This window comes from Ictidomys tridecemlineatus, chromosome 8, assembly GCF_052094955.1.
Source record: "Ictidomys tridecemlineatus isolate mIctTri1 chromosome 8, mIctTri1.hap1, whole genome shotgun sequence".
Taxonomy (NCBI): Eukaryota; Metazoa; Chordata; class Mammalia; order Rodentia; family Sciuridae; genus Ictidomys; species Ictidomys tridecemlineatus.
This window is the reverse complement of record NC_135484.1, coordinates 9,984,235-9,999,254: the sequence shown is the minus strand read 5'-3', so window position 1 is coordinate 9,999,254 and position 15,020 is coordinate 9,984,235. Positions and strand designations below refer to the sequence as shown.

The 15,020-nt window shown below is 37.9% G+C and overlaps 1 protein-coding gene across 9 annotated transcripts in view; it reads left to right on the top strand.

Annotated features, from left to right (window-relative positions):
* The window catches only part of Arid1b (AT-rich interaction domain 1B), a 394,730-nt gene that overhangs the window by 138,889 nt on the left and 240,821 nt on the right, over window positions 1-15,020 (top strand). For all 9 annotated transcript variants that reach the window (XM_078018840.1, XM_078018836.1, XM_078018839.1 and 6 more), the window contains one exon: window positions 3,994-4,104. In XM_078018840.1, the coding sequence (XP_077874966.1) occupies window positions 3,994-4,104 (111 nt within the window). The remainder of the gene's footprint in view (window positions 1-3,993; window positions 4,105-15,020) is intronic.

Here is a 15,020-nt window from a genome sequence, read left to right as displayed (position 1 = left end):
GTTAATCAGTCCTCATGCTAGAATATAAACTGAGGCAGAACAAATGTCCTTTTCAGTGATTCCCACTAAATTTCATTTGGTTTTATTTCCAACTGTATTTAATAATTGAAAATTTCTTGTGGTTAGGAATAGAATTTGAGATTTTGAACTTTTAAAGCTTTAAAAATGAAACGTGAAATTAGAGTGTATTTTTCTAATGGCTTTCTGTTAGTTCGGTGTTGCTTGTTTTAGAGGGGATGACTTTAAATTGAAGTGTGTATCCACTACAGTTGGAATGTCTTTCTCAACCCCTTTAAAAAGCCGTTCATTTAGCTATGGAGACAAAATACAGAGCAGTGGAAAAGGCTAATAAGCATAGAACATGTGAGCCTGCACTGTTTCCTAACTGGAGTTTGCTTAAAACGTGCCTGGGCACTGCCTGTGAACTGTTTGCGCACGTGTGCGTACAGAGGGGCAGGGTCTGCTCATTTCTGTGCCCATTGTGAGGCTGTCCTGCACCTTTGTGCTGTTTCTGTAACAGGGTGAAGGGCCCTGAATGGAGGCCTTGTGTCCCACTTGATTTGAAATCCTGGCTGTTAATCTCAGGGAACCATAGGGCACCCAGCGGGAAGTCTCTGTGACAAGTGAAAACCTAGGATCTGCTCAAAACCATGGTTTGTGGGGGAGGGCAGTGAGGGTGGTAATAATCCCTCAGCCCTTGCTTTTGTCCCCCACAAACCTAATTGTTACCCTCTGCTGGCAACCAGATGGAAGAGCTGCCTGTTCAAGTGTCCTTGGCTTGCATGTGATTACTCCCACCTCCTGGTATTGTGGTTACCAAATAAAACCCGTGTAACTGTGATTGAATTCTCATAGGAAAATACAGTCCTGGCTGGGTGTTTTACATGTCTATTAGTTAAATATCTGATTCTCTCTCTCTCTCTCTCTTTCTCTCTCTCTCTCTCTCTCTTTTCTTTGATGGACATTTCTTTAAAAGTAATAAGGATTGCATGTGAAAATGCTGAATTGTTGGCATGCTTTTTATTTCAGAGTCTGCTTAAAGGCAGTTCACACCAACACTGAGCTTGCGTTGGCTAGTTAAAGCTAGTTTGTGCAGCTTTTATACTTTGTAGTACCAGCCTCTGTGCAGAGTTTCTTGGCATCAGAAAAGTCATGCAATTTAAGTCTATACACTGTGAGAGAAGGGTGGGGCAGCAGAGGCTTTTTTAATAGGGTTTCTCTTATAAACCTTAATTTTCCAAGTTATATTTAGGAATTTAGTAGGAGAAGGAGAAGTTGTATATGGAGTTTTTTTAGTGCCACACTGATTGAACTGACAAGGGAAGGAGAGAAAATTTTATTTTATTTCTCTTTCTTTTTGGGGGTGAGGGGAATTCCAGTTAGAAACTGGTTTTTCAACCTTGTGCCAGTTGAGACTTGCTGTAATAAATCCTTAGCTTTGTGGCCTTCTGTTTCACTTCAGGTGCAGATGATAAGTAGAATGTTTAGTATCTGAGCCAACGTCAAGAAGTAGCTAGGGAGCTGGTGTACAGGAAGTGCGGTGTGGCATCACATTATATACTGCTCCTCCAGCACAGTGCTGAGAGTATGCATCCTGCAAAAATATTCTACAGGATGCCAGAAAGCCCATGTAAACAATATGTTTCTGGTCCCTCTGCAGGTTTTTTGGGGTTTGCTTTGTTCCCCATTGTTGATTTATTTTTTATTGTGGTTTTGTGAAAACCATGCCACATGAGCATGTGGACTTCTGTGTATGAGTGGTTATTGGTTTTGTAGAAACCCCAGGATACCCTGACTTAATAATAATTGATGCTCCTGGGCATGGTGGCATATGCCTGTAATCCCAGCAGCTGGGGAGGCTGAGGCAGGAGGATCGTGAGTTCAAAGCCAGTCTTGGCAACTTTGTGAGTCCCTAAGCAACTCAGCAAGACCCTGTCTCTAAATAAAATATAAAAAATTCCTGGGGATGTGACTCAGTGGTTAAGTGCCTCTGGGTTCAATCCCCAGTATCACCCCCACCCCTATGATGGTCTTTTGTGGGTAATTGAAGGAGCACATTAAGTGTCAGTTGATAATAAAATTTTCATAATTAATTATTATTATTATTATTTTTACCTTTTTCTTTGGAATCGCTGTGAGGGCTCCTCTGACCTTAAGGGTCCGCAGAAAGAGAGAGAGAGAGCGAGAGCATGCGCTGACCCTTTTATTGGGAAAAGCTATTTAAATGAGGCAAGGGGTCAGGTTTCAGGGGGCTGAGTGTCTTCATGATGTCCACTGTCAGCAGGTTGACTGACACCTGGGAGCCGGTTGAGTGACACCTGGGTAGGCAGACCCAAGGGCACAGTAAGAGAAGGGGACACACATAAGGCACTTCCATGGAAGATTCTATTCTAAACAGGGCAAGGGGTTATATTACAAAGGAACAGGTGAGCGTAGCTTCACCCATGGGGCTGTGGCAAGACACACCCATGCACAAGACACCGACTCTCGCACCCAAGAAGGGTGCCACATTTCTGCGACTGAGCGCCTCAGCACCCAGCCTGGGAGTGTAACTCTTGTCATGTGTAAGGTTGGCCTCCCACATATTCCCCCTTTCTTAATATACAAAAAGAATGTAACTGGGAAATTTTATCTTTCAGTCGCTTGACTCTTGGTCCAAGGTCATCACAATCTGCTATTGAAACACAAAATTAGTAGAAAACATATCATCTTTATAACACAATCAACACAATAAACTTGGATTATTATTACTTTGCCAAACACTTATCAGAAGATTTTTAATCTTTTCCTAATTTTATTGGAACATATTGTTTTGGCCATAGTAACTGACATTTTCATTGCCATGGCATTTAGGCCTCTCCGTAAACCACAGAGCAAGGGGCCCACTCACATTATTTATTTGTCTTTCCATAAACCACAGAGCAAAGGGCTCACTCACATTATTTATTACATTGTCTTCTAGAACATCATTACTTAGTTCTCATCCTTCCATCAGCACTTATCTGAACATGAAGGATCTTGGAAGTAATTTAAGTCAAACATTAAGTAAATCAGAGTTAAGAAAAAAAATGATAAATACCCTATAGCCTGTAAAAATACAACTTATTGTATCTTTAGTTATTGTCAGCTAATATTTCAGAGTTACAATATGCTTAAGTTAATATTTTTTTTTTTTTTTTTTTTTTTTTTTTTTTTTTTTTTTTTTTTTTTAAAGAGAGAGGGGAGAGAGAGAGAGAGAGAGAATTTTTAATATTTATTCCTCAGTTCTTGGCGGACACAACATCTTTGTTGGTATGTGGTGCTGAGGATCGAACCCGGGCCGCACGCATGCCAGGCGAGCGCACTACCACTTGAGCCACATCCCCAGCCCCTGCTTAAGTTAATATTAAGGCTTTAAAACAGGTGTATGTCAATTAACCAGACCTAGGCAAACTGCTGGTCTCATAATCCCTAAAGTGACTACTTTAAATATTATTCCTTGTTTATTCAATTGCAGCCTTTGTGGCTATGTCTTAAAACTTACAATGTATAGATTTACTTAATGTTTGACATAATTAATTAATTTTTTAAGGTAATATTAAAGGCAGTTTGACCAAAATCAAAATTAAATAATACAACTCAACTCCCGAATTAAGCAATAGTGTGGTCTTGTTCTGCAAGAGTTTGGCTGCAGTTGACTCTTCCTCCTCCTCTTTTACTGACTGGTCACCCTCCTGTAAAACTCAAATGCAATGCTCAGTTTATAAAGCTTAATGAAAAAATCAACTAATTTTATATATGTATTTTGTTCTGCTATTGATTCACTGTTTCTTTATTTTTTGCTTTCAACAAAGTGCTAAAGAAATCACAGGTATAATGTATTTACATATTAGCGAAAATGTAATATTACTTGATACTGTGAAAAATTTTTGCTTCATTTTGATTACTGAAGAAATATTTTTGTATTTGTATTTGTTTATGAATATGAAATATTTTGTATTTGTATTTGTTTAGGACATGTCTCAGGAAGGCTATGGAACTAGATCTCAACCTCCTCTGGCCCCAGGAAAGCCGAATCATGAAGACTTGAATTTAATACAGCAAGAAAGACCATCAAGTTTACCAGTAAGACCTTAATTTGCTGATTTGGAAATGTAATGAGTTAAAGATTTTTTAAAAGAACTATTATTTTTGTACTTCATATTATCACATGGAACAGAAGTTTCCAGGTTTCAGATGTATTTTGTGATTTATTAATTTTTTTGTAGGGCTTAATTCTTAGGAGCACTATAGTTCTGGATGAGTTTATTCCACTTGTAGGAATGGACATCTTTTGGGTAGGTTTTATTTGGCTGGTTGATGTGTGTCGAGGCAGGTATTTCTGTGGTTCAACTGAGTTTTGTTGTTGTTGTTGTTGTTGTTTAGCTTGTTTTTTGGTAGAGATACAGAGTAGGGGTCTGTGTACGATGGAAACTTAAATTCCCACTGTGCAAAGTATATAAATGGTAGATAAACATCTGATACTAATTTGAATTATTCTGGGACTTTACATTTGTATGTAAATGTCACATCACCCAAAAGAAAGTAATTTAGTTAAAAATTAGACAAATCAGCTTGTAAAGCATTTTCATCTGCAACTGGTAAATGGTGATTGAGTTGTATATTAGTAAGAGTAGTGGATACAACGTATCATAGTGATGCCTGAAAATAATTCATTTTTACTTTATTTGCTTTTTAATAGAGAACCTAATTTAAATGAGGTTTTCTTTATTAACTAAAATAAGTCTGTACAAATAAATATTTTGCATTTATTTTCTTGTTAAAGTATTGTGACCTGAAGAATCATTGTTACTACTTAATTTCTGCTAAGGTTTGTTTAAGATGGGAGTTCATGATAGTTATTATTTTAATTTTGAATTTCAACTGTCTTGGCACTAAATAAAACTCGTCATATTCTTTCCAAATATCTGAGAACAGGCATTTGTAATGCAGATGTGTTAGTGTGACGTGTAGCGTGCATTAGGCACCCATTTTATGTTATACACATAGCCTTAGAAGAAGGTAAGTGAGGGCTGCACGAGGTGCACGTCTGGGCATCCGCTGTACATGGTTTTGAAATCATAATCTTTATATAGATTTTTATTTCTTTGGTGGGAGGGGATAAAATTTATTATGGTCTTGTTTTGAAAGTTGGAGTATTGTCTAGTTACTTGGTTTTTTGAAGGAATGAAAAAGGTAATGGAATCTGTTTTATACTAGAGGCTTTGCAAAGCAGATAATTATAAGTTGGTAAGAATGTAGAGAGTGTGTGAAACACATGCACACTGTTCGTAAATTCAGCATTTGCTGAGTATTTGGAAATTGGCTTGTGGTTTTATGAAATTTAAATTGATTCATGGGAAGCAGGTGGACAGTGAATTTCACTTTTTTCCTCACTTGTTGTTTACTGTTATTGGCACCTAAGGTTGTAGGATTGTCATTGCTGGTGATTGGTACTGTGACACAGGTTAGAAAAAAATTTTTTTAAAAATATTTTTTAGTTGTTGATGACCTTTATTTTATTTATTTGTATGTGGTGCTGAGAATTGAACCCAGTTTGTCATGCATGCTAGGCAAGCGCGCGTCCGCTGAGCCAATCCCAGCCCCCAGGTTGGAAAATTTGTCATAAGTTGGTAGCAATTTTCTACATATTCTTAAGCATGGTGTACAGCCTGTACTACTGTTTATTTCCATTCAAGAACTTCAGTGTCTCTCCCTGGTGTACATACAGTTCTTGTCACAGCTCAGTTTGCAATGAATGGGTGACATCCACTAACTCTACAACGTAGCTGGGGTTGGAACCAGGTCCTCTGCTCCAGTGAAATGTACTTAAGAGGCTGGCTCAGGGACAGATGCTTTATAAATTAATTACTTGAAAAGAAGATGAAAGTATTTGGAGAAGTAAAATAATATATTCATCAAAAATTGAATTTTTTCTGTATTTCTATTCATTGTCTGCATTATATGATGACTGTCTTCACAGTGATCACCTGCCTCTCAGGGGTACGTGTAGGTGCAGATTTTGTTATGAAGTCCTTACAATAAGAAATACCAATTAGGGTGTTATTCTTTTTCTCATTTTCTTTTATTTTCTAACTCAGTTAACCAGGAGGCTGACTCAAAAGCACTTTAAATTACATTTCAGTGACTTTTTTTTTTTTTTTTTAAGAGACCAAGGTTCCCAGGATTTATGGCTAGTACATAGAAGCCAGTTACTGCATAGAGAACAAGCTTTAGATTAGCCAGTGAATCTAAAGCCCAGGTCTGCTGGGATTAACATTGGCTTTATTTAGATGAGCTTTAGTGCATCATTTTTCTTCACTAGGGTTTTACGTGTGCAAGAAATTTCTATATGGGGTTTACATATCTATTTTTGTTTACATGTATGCTTTTTGTTTATGAACTATACATAATTTAAGATAATTATGGCTTCCGGGAGCCATTCATTGGTGTTCACTTATGGCTCTAATATGTATTTTCACAGTGTTACTTTTACTAAATACTCCATTCTCTAGCTTGGCCCCAATTGATTCCACAGGGTCTGGAAGCTGTTGTAATCTTGGCTGGATTGGCCATTGGATCCTCAGTAGAGCTACTCTTAAAGCTGTACTTTCTTTTCAAGTGCCAGTCACATACATTTTGTCATTTTACTTAAACACAACACATGCTATTTGTACCTCTGGTTTTGTAACTTGGATTTAACTAAGTTAGAAGCCTTAACCTTTTAAAAAATATAGAATAGTGATTCTAATATGTAATTTTGTGTCCATTATATATGAGACTTTTAACAAATGTTTCCCAAATTGTTATTTCATATTTTTTTTGCTTAACATTGAAATAGTTTTTGTAATATTTCTCTATGCAGTCATATTTTTTTCCTCCAGCATGTTTGTTACATGGTTGTCAACTTTTCATAAGAAATCAGGATGTTCCCAATATCCTTACAATAGATCTATAATTTGATCTCTCAGTTCTTCTTACCATTCTTGAAGTTGTGTGCTTTGTATATCCTTAAGTTCCTGTGATCTTCAGTAGCTAATGGAGTTGTGTTTTCCAGTTGACTTAGCTGGATTCTCATACTGTCCACAAAAAGCAAAGAACTGATAAATTAATATGCATTCTCTTGTCTTGGGCCATGACCAGTACTGTTTGCTTTTTGCTTAACAGACTCAGACCTAATCTCAGAACAAATATCCCTTGAATTGCCCACTTACTTCAGTACCTTCTCAACATAGAGCCTTTCCCTGCTGAGCAAGATAGGTTAGTCTGTATTCCTTAGTATTTCCATTATTAATGAATCTTAGCATATAGGACATAATATGAAAATTAGCTTGAAGAGCTGCCTTACATTAGGGAATTATCACTTAAATTTGAGCACAATTTGTGGTTTTTCTTTTTTTTTTTTTTTTTTTTTTTTAAAGAGAGAGTGAGAGAGGAGAGAGAGAGAGAGAGAGAGAATTTTTAATATTTATTTATTTTTTTAGTTCTCGGCGGACACAACATCTTTGTTGGTATGTGGTGCTGAGGATCGAACCCGGGCCGCACGCATGCCAGGCGAGCGCGCTACCGCTTGAGCCACATCCCCAGCCCCTGTGGTTTTTCTTTACCTCTAATTTTATAGGAAATGAAGCCAAAATTTAAGCAAAATACACAGTGGAAGTTCTAAAAGATGCTGTAACTTTTTTACTCCTTTATTTTTTAAAATATTTTTTTTTTTAGTTGAGAGACTTTTATTTTATTGTTTTTTAAAATTTAATTATATGTGGGGCTGAGCATCGAACCCAGTGCCTCACACATGCCAGACAAGTGTGTTACCGCTGAGCCCCAGCCCCAGCCCCTTACTCCTTTATTTTATAAACATTGAATATATCTCCCAAGTATGATTTAGTACACTTTGTTTTGTTAAATCTTCATCTCTTGTGACATTTATTAGTCATCTTTTTACTACTTACTTGGCTCCTTGGTTTAAACTGGGATTCTTTCTTGGTATTAATTGTGTTATATTTAGTAAATATTTTCTTAATGTATATAAAATTATTTTGGAATAAATTCTTCCCCTTGTTTCAGAATTATCTTTTAATAGCTTAGGAATCTTTTTCATGGTGTTAAATTGACACGAGGAAAGCCCCTGCCCTCTCCATGCTAATGACACCAGAATATGGGTGTGATAGCAGCACCGGCAAGAGGGTACCATTTTTTTTCTTAATATTTATTTTTTTAGTTATAGAACACAATACTCTTATTTATTTTTATGTGGTGCTGAGGATCGAACTCAGGGCCCTCGCACGTGCTAGGTGAGCGCTCTACCAGTGAGCCACAGTCCCAGCCTCAAGAGAGTACCATTCTTAAAACAATTTTGGTTTTATCAAATGGCCCTTACTTTAACCTTGGTAACCTTAAGTTTGAAAACAAGAGGTGAATACTTTGGATAATTAAGCTTAAAAAAAAAAAAAAAAAGCAAAAGCCATTCTTTTCTTAGTGATATGTTTTTTATTTGTAAAAAATTAATTGACAGAAACAACCATAATTTCAACAATTATAGTACAGGTAGATAAGTTCTTAATAGAATACTTATAAACATGTTTAAAAGGAAGTAAAAAATGAAGGTTTTATTTTCTTTCATATTCAGTAAAACAGTGCTTCAGGGATGAAAGAGTTGTTAATATTCCCCAGTTTAGAAATAACTAATTTGTTTTATCTTGCAGAGAGCTGGCACTGGTTTGCGTCTCATGGGTGGTGGTAACTCTGTTCACCCGGGTCATGTTGGTATGGCTGTGTGCTCTGCTACGACTTGTGTGCTGATTGTAAAGCCTGGCTGTACTGGAAGGCCCATCAGGTCTTTCAAAGCCTCTTCCCTGTCCTTTCGTCCCTATATGGGAATACCTAAGGAGGTTGACATGAAAAGAGGGGTCTTCCCGAGTTAAGTGAAAACCTAAGTGGGAAAAAGTGCTCATGACACTTTTGTGTAGTTTGTCATTGGAAGGAAATACTGGGCTTCAGATAGAACAAATGTTTTTTGCCCTTTGTGAATGGAAGGGGGTGGTAAATACTGGTAATTCTTTGAAACGGAGATGTTAAACAGAATATTGGAAGCCTGAAAGAGAATGATTAGAAAACTGTTATTACCAAGAATTATCTTCAGGGAGTTAGCCATTAGCAGTAAAGAACACAGTTTTTGCCTTTAATCAAAGAGGAGTATTCCTATTGGGGTTTTATTTGTTTCTTTGTTTTATTCTGTAATGTTACTGGTGAAAGGGAAGATATGAACATTGATGGTATGTTAATAGAAATATTTGTAGATTTGTTAATAGATTTGCTTTGATTGGAAACTATTGAGAAATGCTGGGCAAAGCAACTTTTCAACTGGGTTTTGCTTTTTATCAAGTTCTAGATGATAATCCATAGAAATATAAGTTGAGACTATGTTCAACCTGTTATGTTAGTTTGGCAGAAGTTAAAAATCTACCAGATGTATGGCTGCTGAATGAACTCTTTTTAAACTTTTTTGTTTGTAGCTTGAACTTGATTTAAATAGCTGTCATTAAAAGGTTAATAGTGTAGCTGTCTTTCATTGATTGATCCTTCTCAAATCGTTCTAAATGTTTAAAATATTAAAAGCTAATGAAAGAGAAATCTCAACTGTTATCCAGCTTCTCTCAGAGTTCAGGCATGAATGATACCTGCGCAGCAGAAGACCTAAGTTGCTTGTCATGCTCCCTGGGTGCCAAGAGCAAGGTGTCTGGGAGTCCTAGAGGGAGCCTGGGCCCTATAAAATGGCAGTCTTCAGGGCACGAGGGTTGGAGTGCCTTTGCAGGCTAGGGCTGCTGCATCATCTGCATACGTGCTTAGTTATTTACAAAGTTTTAAACTGAAGGTACAGACTTGTTTTGATGTTTTAGGGAAATTTTAAAGGGAATATACAGTACTTTAGTTTCTTAGGATTTCCTGTGTTCTGGAATCTAATTTTAGTTGTATTTTATATGGAAGCATTAATTCTTTTTTTTTTTTAATTTTTTAAATTGTGGTTGGACACAATACCTTTATTTTATTTGTTTATTTTTATGTGGTGCTGAGGATCGAACCCGGGGCCTCGCACATGTTAGGCAAGCACTCTACCGCTGAGCCACAACCCCAGCCCGCATCAATTCTTTTTTAATCAAAGTTAAGAAGCACATGTAAGGGCCCTACCTGGGAAAAGTGACTCTGATAAATGTTTATTTTCCAACTGGATTATTTCGTTAAGATGTGATATTCCTTAACTTTATTTTCTAGGAAATATTCATGGCAGTGGTAGTCATTTTGAAATTAGAGGACAACTTGAGCTTGAACAAATTTGGATGTGGGAAGGCATGTGTCTCTTTCAAAACAGTATGCCAACTTGAATTTTATTTGTTTTGTAAATTAACATTAAATGAAATCTCAATAGTTTGAAATTCTTCCAGGAAATAAAGGGACTAAATATAAGGAAAACCTTGAATAAACTAATATTTAATATTTGCATATAAACACAGAGTGTTACCAAATTGACATCTTCAGCCCTGGTAAAATTACTGGATACATTTATTATTTTTGGTATGATGGTATCACATCTAGGGCTTCGTGCATGCTGGGCAAGCACTCTACCAGTGAGTTACACCCCCAGCTCCAAAGTGAGGTAGTTCTGAATTCCGTGTAGTGGAGACATTTGCTTAGTGGTAATACATTAACTTACAAAAAAAATGTTAAAAATCTTAAAAACATCTTAATTAAGCATAACCCTACAAACTTTTCCATGAAATATTCTGAAGACTTCTATTTTAAATATGGGGGGAAATTAATTTCAGGCCATTTTGTAGGACTATCAATTAGTTCCTAAAAATTAATGAAGGAGTACTATGAAAAAATAGACAAGACAGAATTGAAGATTAAGAAAGGCTGAAACCTAACTGATTTGCAGGATATTAGTTTGATAATAGAAGGATAATGGTGACCTGTAGTTGAAAAATGAGGCTCATTAAGGAATGATAAATGCAGATATACCTAGCTAATAGAAAAAGTCAGTACAGTGTCTTTTTGCCCAACACATGGAAGCCTGACAGGCTTTGACCCAACTTGGGGCTCTTGGGATGACCTAGATGAGGCCACAGAGGAACACTCTGTGGACACCTGGGCTGCCAGCAACTCCCAGGTTCACCTCAGCACCCACCTGTGCATGCCTGTCATATGCCCCTCTGGTCAGCAGACAGAGAAGGGACCACGGGATCGGGGAGCATTAGAGGGCCTGAGGCAGGAGGCAGGCTTGCTCCCATGGCAGGCTCACAGGAGGGTCACGCCCGAAGCATTCCTGGTCTTTTCTTATTTTAGGAAGACACTCCCCCCATTCCCCACCTCCCCAGTGCACTGGGTACTCTTCTGCCCCTGGTGCCCTTCCCTCTTCAAGGGTGGCTCTCCACTGCCACTCCCCTGGGCCAGGTGGGCAGTGGCCACCCGGAGGTGTGGTGAAAGCATTTTTTCCCCATATTATTCCTTCTTTGGTGGGAAATAGCTCTTAATTTACAGATTTTCACTTGTAGGGAATGGAAGGAGCACATCTGCTTCATATAACGGGGTGTATAGGCAACGGGAGCTTGCAGCGGCGTCTGAAGACTGGTTGTTGGCTTTCCTGTTTCTTTGGGCTGCACGTAACCATTTTTAATATTAACTGTCACTTGAGGAGAAGAAATAGATGCACTTAGCGAAGGTTCTGCCTGAGCCAAAATTTTCTATTCTTCCGTCACGATGTAGGATTTTAGAGGTGTCTCTTTCTCATCTTTTTCTTTTGCCTTCTCTAAATTGTTGTAAAATAACTGAATGGTCTTGTTTTCCTTTGTTTGGGTCAAGAAATTTTAGCTGAAAATTGTTACTGTGTGAAAGAAGATTATTGACTCAACAAGCCTTCAATTTTCCGTGAATAACACTCCCACCCCCTAGCTTCGGGAACATGCCGTGCATGCATTCTATTTTAAAATACAGACTGTAATTTAAAACAGGCAGTTTGATGCCCCACTGAACTTTGTTTAAGCCTGGAATAAAAGAGAGAAAAGCTTTAAGCCACAAAAAAGTGACTAAGCTTTCTCAACTAGTTTTCTTCATAATGCATCTATTCAAAAAGAAAACCTTCCAGGTACTACTGTTATGCCTTTCCACAGTACCTAAATTTTATCCATTTTTTAAAAACTATGATGTGTGCATCTTTTCACTGTATTTCATTATCCTTTGAATTTCTGTAAAGTCCTCAGAGTAGTATTCACTTGTGGTGGAGTTGATGTGCATGTAGTACATGCTCAGTGCATGTGAAGAATACTAATTCTAAAATATATAATTTTTAGCATTCACTTATTGATTGATGATTTTCTAGGGGTTTCTCGATTGAAATAATATCTGATTATTAGATTAGAATGTCATAAATATTTAGCTATGAATGTTATTTATCTTTATACATATCATTATAAAAATTGTTGAAAGTGGTTTACATAGTTTGTCTTCTTTCCTCCTCACAAAAATGAGCAGTCCCATGACTCGAGTGGGAGAGCAGTGGCCACACTGTCTTGGCTGGGAGGTCTGTTCTAAGGAGGGTGATGCGAGGCAGACTGCACCCCATCTCCTCTGAACTTGTGGTGCTGAGTAATTTCCGTTTCTAAGGGACTTTTCCTTCTCAGAAAATTGACTAAGTTAGATTTAGGAACCCCAAAACACCTTCCAGCTAAATTTTATATGAAAAGCCATCTTTATTATGTAAGAAACAGCCCTGATAATAAAAATGAACTTTTCTCTGCTTTTGAGGCAGGTGCCTTGAAATCTTAAAACAAAAACAAACAAAATCCCCAAACGGCTCTTTTCATGCCTCTTGGTGGCCACCCTCCCATCTTGGGTGCCCCTTTGTAATGGGAGTCTTGAACTTGTTCAAGGACTTTGGCCATGGGAGAGCCATGTACCTTCTGTGGACTCCTTTTTTCTCTAACATCCAGCAACTGCAGAGTCCCCTCTCCCCTCCTTGTGTGATTCAGTTTGGAAGTCCTGATGTGCTTGTGCCTAGGAAAATCTAGGGGAAAGGAGACGAGTTCATGGGAAATGTCTAGAAGAAGGCATCTGTACCATGTGTCTTTAGTTGAGTGCCTGATGAAGTGGAAGGTCAAAAAGTAAATACAGGAAGAAACTGCGGGACTCCGAAGTCCAAACTTTGCAGGTAGAGACTCACAATGTCCAGGACACCAGATCATGAAGTGCTTGGTTTTAATTTCTTGCTGGTAGAGAAAGCCCTGCAATCTCTGTTCACTTCTAACACTCCAGGTTTATTTCCTTGGTTGTTCTATAAAGTAACACTGTGCTTTTTAAAGGGGAGATTTACCATGAATGGAAATTGAGCACCTCAGCGACATGAAAACTGCCATTGTCTTTAATGGAACTTGAGCCAGTTTCCTGGGTAATGCCCCTCCCCCCCATTTCTGTTTATTGCATGTGTCTTTGTCTTCTGTGTCTCCCACTTTTTCTTTTTCTTTTTTTTTCTTTGGCACTCACTGGCTTTGATTTGGGTAAAGTGGTGTGTTACTAATTATCTTACTCTTTTTTGTGAGAGAGTAAGGTAGTAACTTTTTGGCCAGTGGCAGATGTAAGTGTCCTCTGTAAAGCAGAGAGACTGAGAGTCTGGGTCCAGGAAAGGGACAGTGATTGTCCTCCCCCAAACCTCTACTCCAGCAGTCTTTGATGTTTTTAAATTTTCCAACTTGAGTAGGTGTCTTCCCTGGTCTTTACTTTCCATGGGTATTGGTCTGTGGACGTTTTCTGATGACCAGGAAAATGTGTGCTTGGCCTTTTATAACTATGCCAGCTGTGCAGAAAGTTTGACTTCAGAATAGCAATGTTCAATAGTTATTGAACAGTATTTTCAAGAGTCTTATGTAAGTTAAAATTCGGTTAATGAACTGTGGAAACTAGTTGTAAAAGAAGAATAAATATTCCTGGAATCTAGTTCTTGTGGACATCTTAGGTGTAGGGGCATGAGCTTCCCTCCAGCTGCCCCTGTTCTCATATAGTTTGATGTCTGGGTCTTCAGGGTACCAAGATAAGTGAGTTTACTTATGCAAATCCTTCATTTTCAAAATGCCACTACTACTGCTGGAGGCAGGGAGGCAGTGTCAGAGTGTTAGCTCACCAGTGAGGTTCAATCTGGCTGACAAAAAGCAGTGGCAGCCAGATTCAGAGGAAGAAATTATCCAAATAAAGGGAGGGCTTGTGAATTAAGTATGCTTTTCAGGGTGTGTATGTGATGGTGTCAGTGACAAACACAGGGAAATGGTGGAAGTTGGTTCAGAAGAGAAAAGAGTGTCCAGAGATTTTATGACATTAAAAGCAAGTTCTGAATAGCTTTTCTTAAATTCTTAGACTCCTAAAAGGAAGCAATGTATTTTCCTTGCCTTGGGCAGAGACACTTCTTTATACTGCTTTGTTTGGCACACTTTTGAATGATTTAGCAACTATGTTCTTATACGAATTCATTTTGGAGGAACATTTCTTAGTTTAATTTATAATTATAAATTATAATTTTATCTTAGTTTTACTCATTGTTTTACTCATTATAATTTTACCTTCCTTTAAATATTTTTGAGTATGTGCTCATGAGTCTACCATACAAATTTTGTGACTGTATGTGCGTGTGGGGTAATCATGGCAGGAAACCTAGCTTTCTAACATTTTTGGCGGCAGCGTGGGGGACAGTGCTAGGAATTGAACCTACAGGGCTTCACATGTGCCACATGCCAGGCAAGCACTTTACCACTAAGCTGTTTTTCAAAAGATGTTCTTAATTTGTAGAGATGAGCATAGTGTTGTATTTGAATCCCAGCAAAGAAAGTGGGCCTCAGAGAGATTACTCTGAACTCCCACAGGGCCCCCGTCCCTCCCTCCCTCATTCGCTCTTTCTTTCTAAATAAAGCCCTTTCCCCACTTCTTCTTCATTTTTAATAAAGAATTCTTGTTTTACTCAT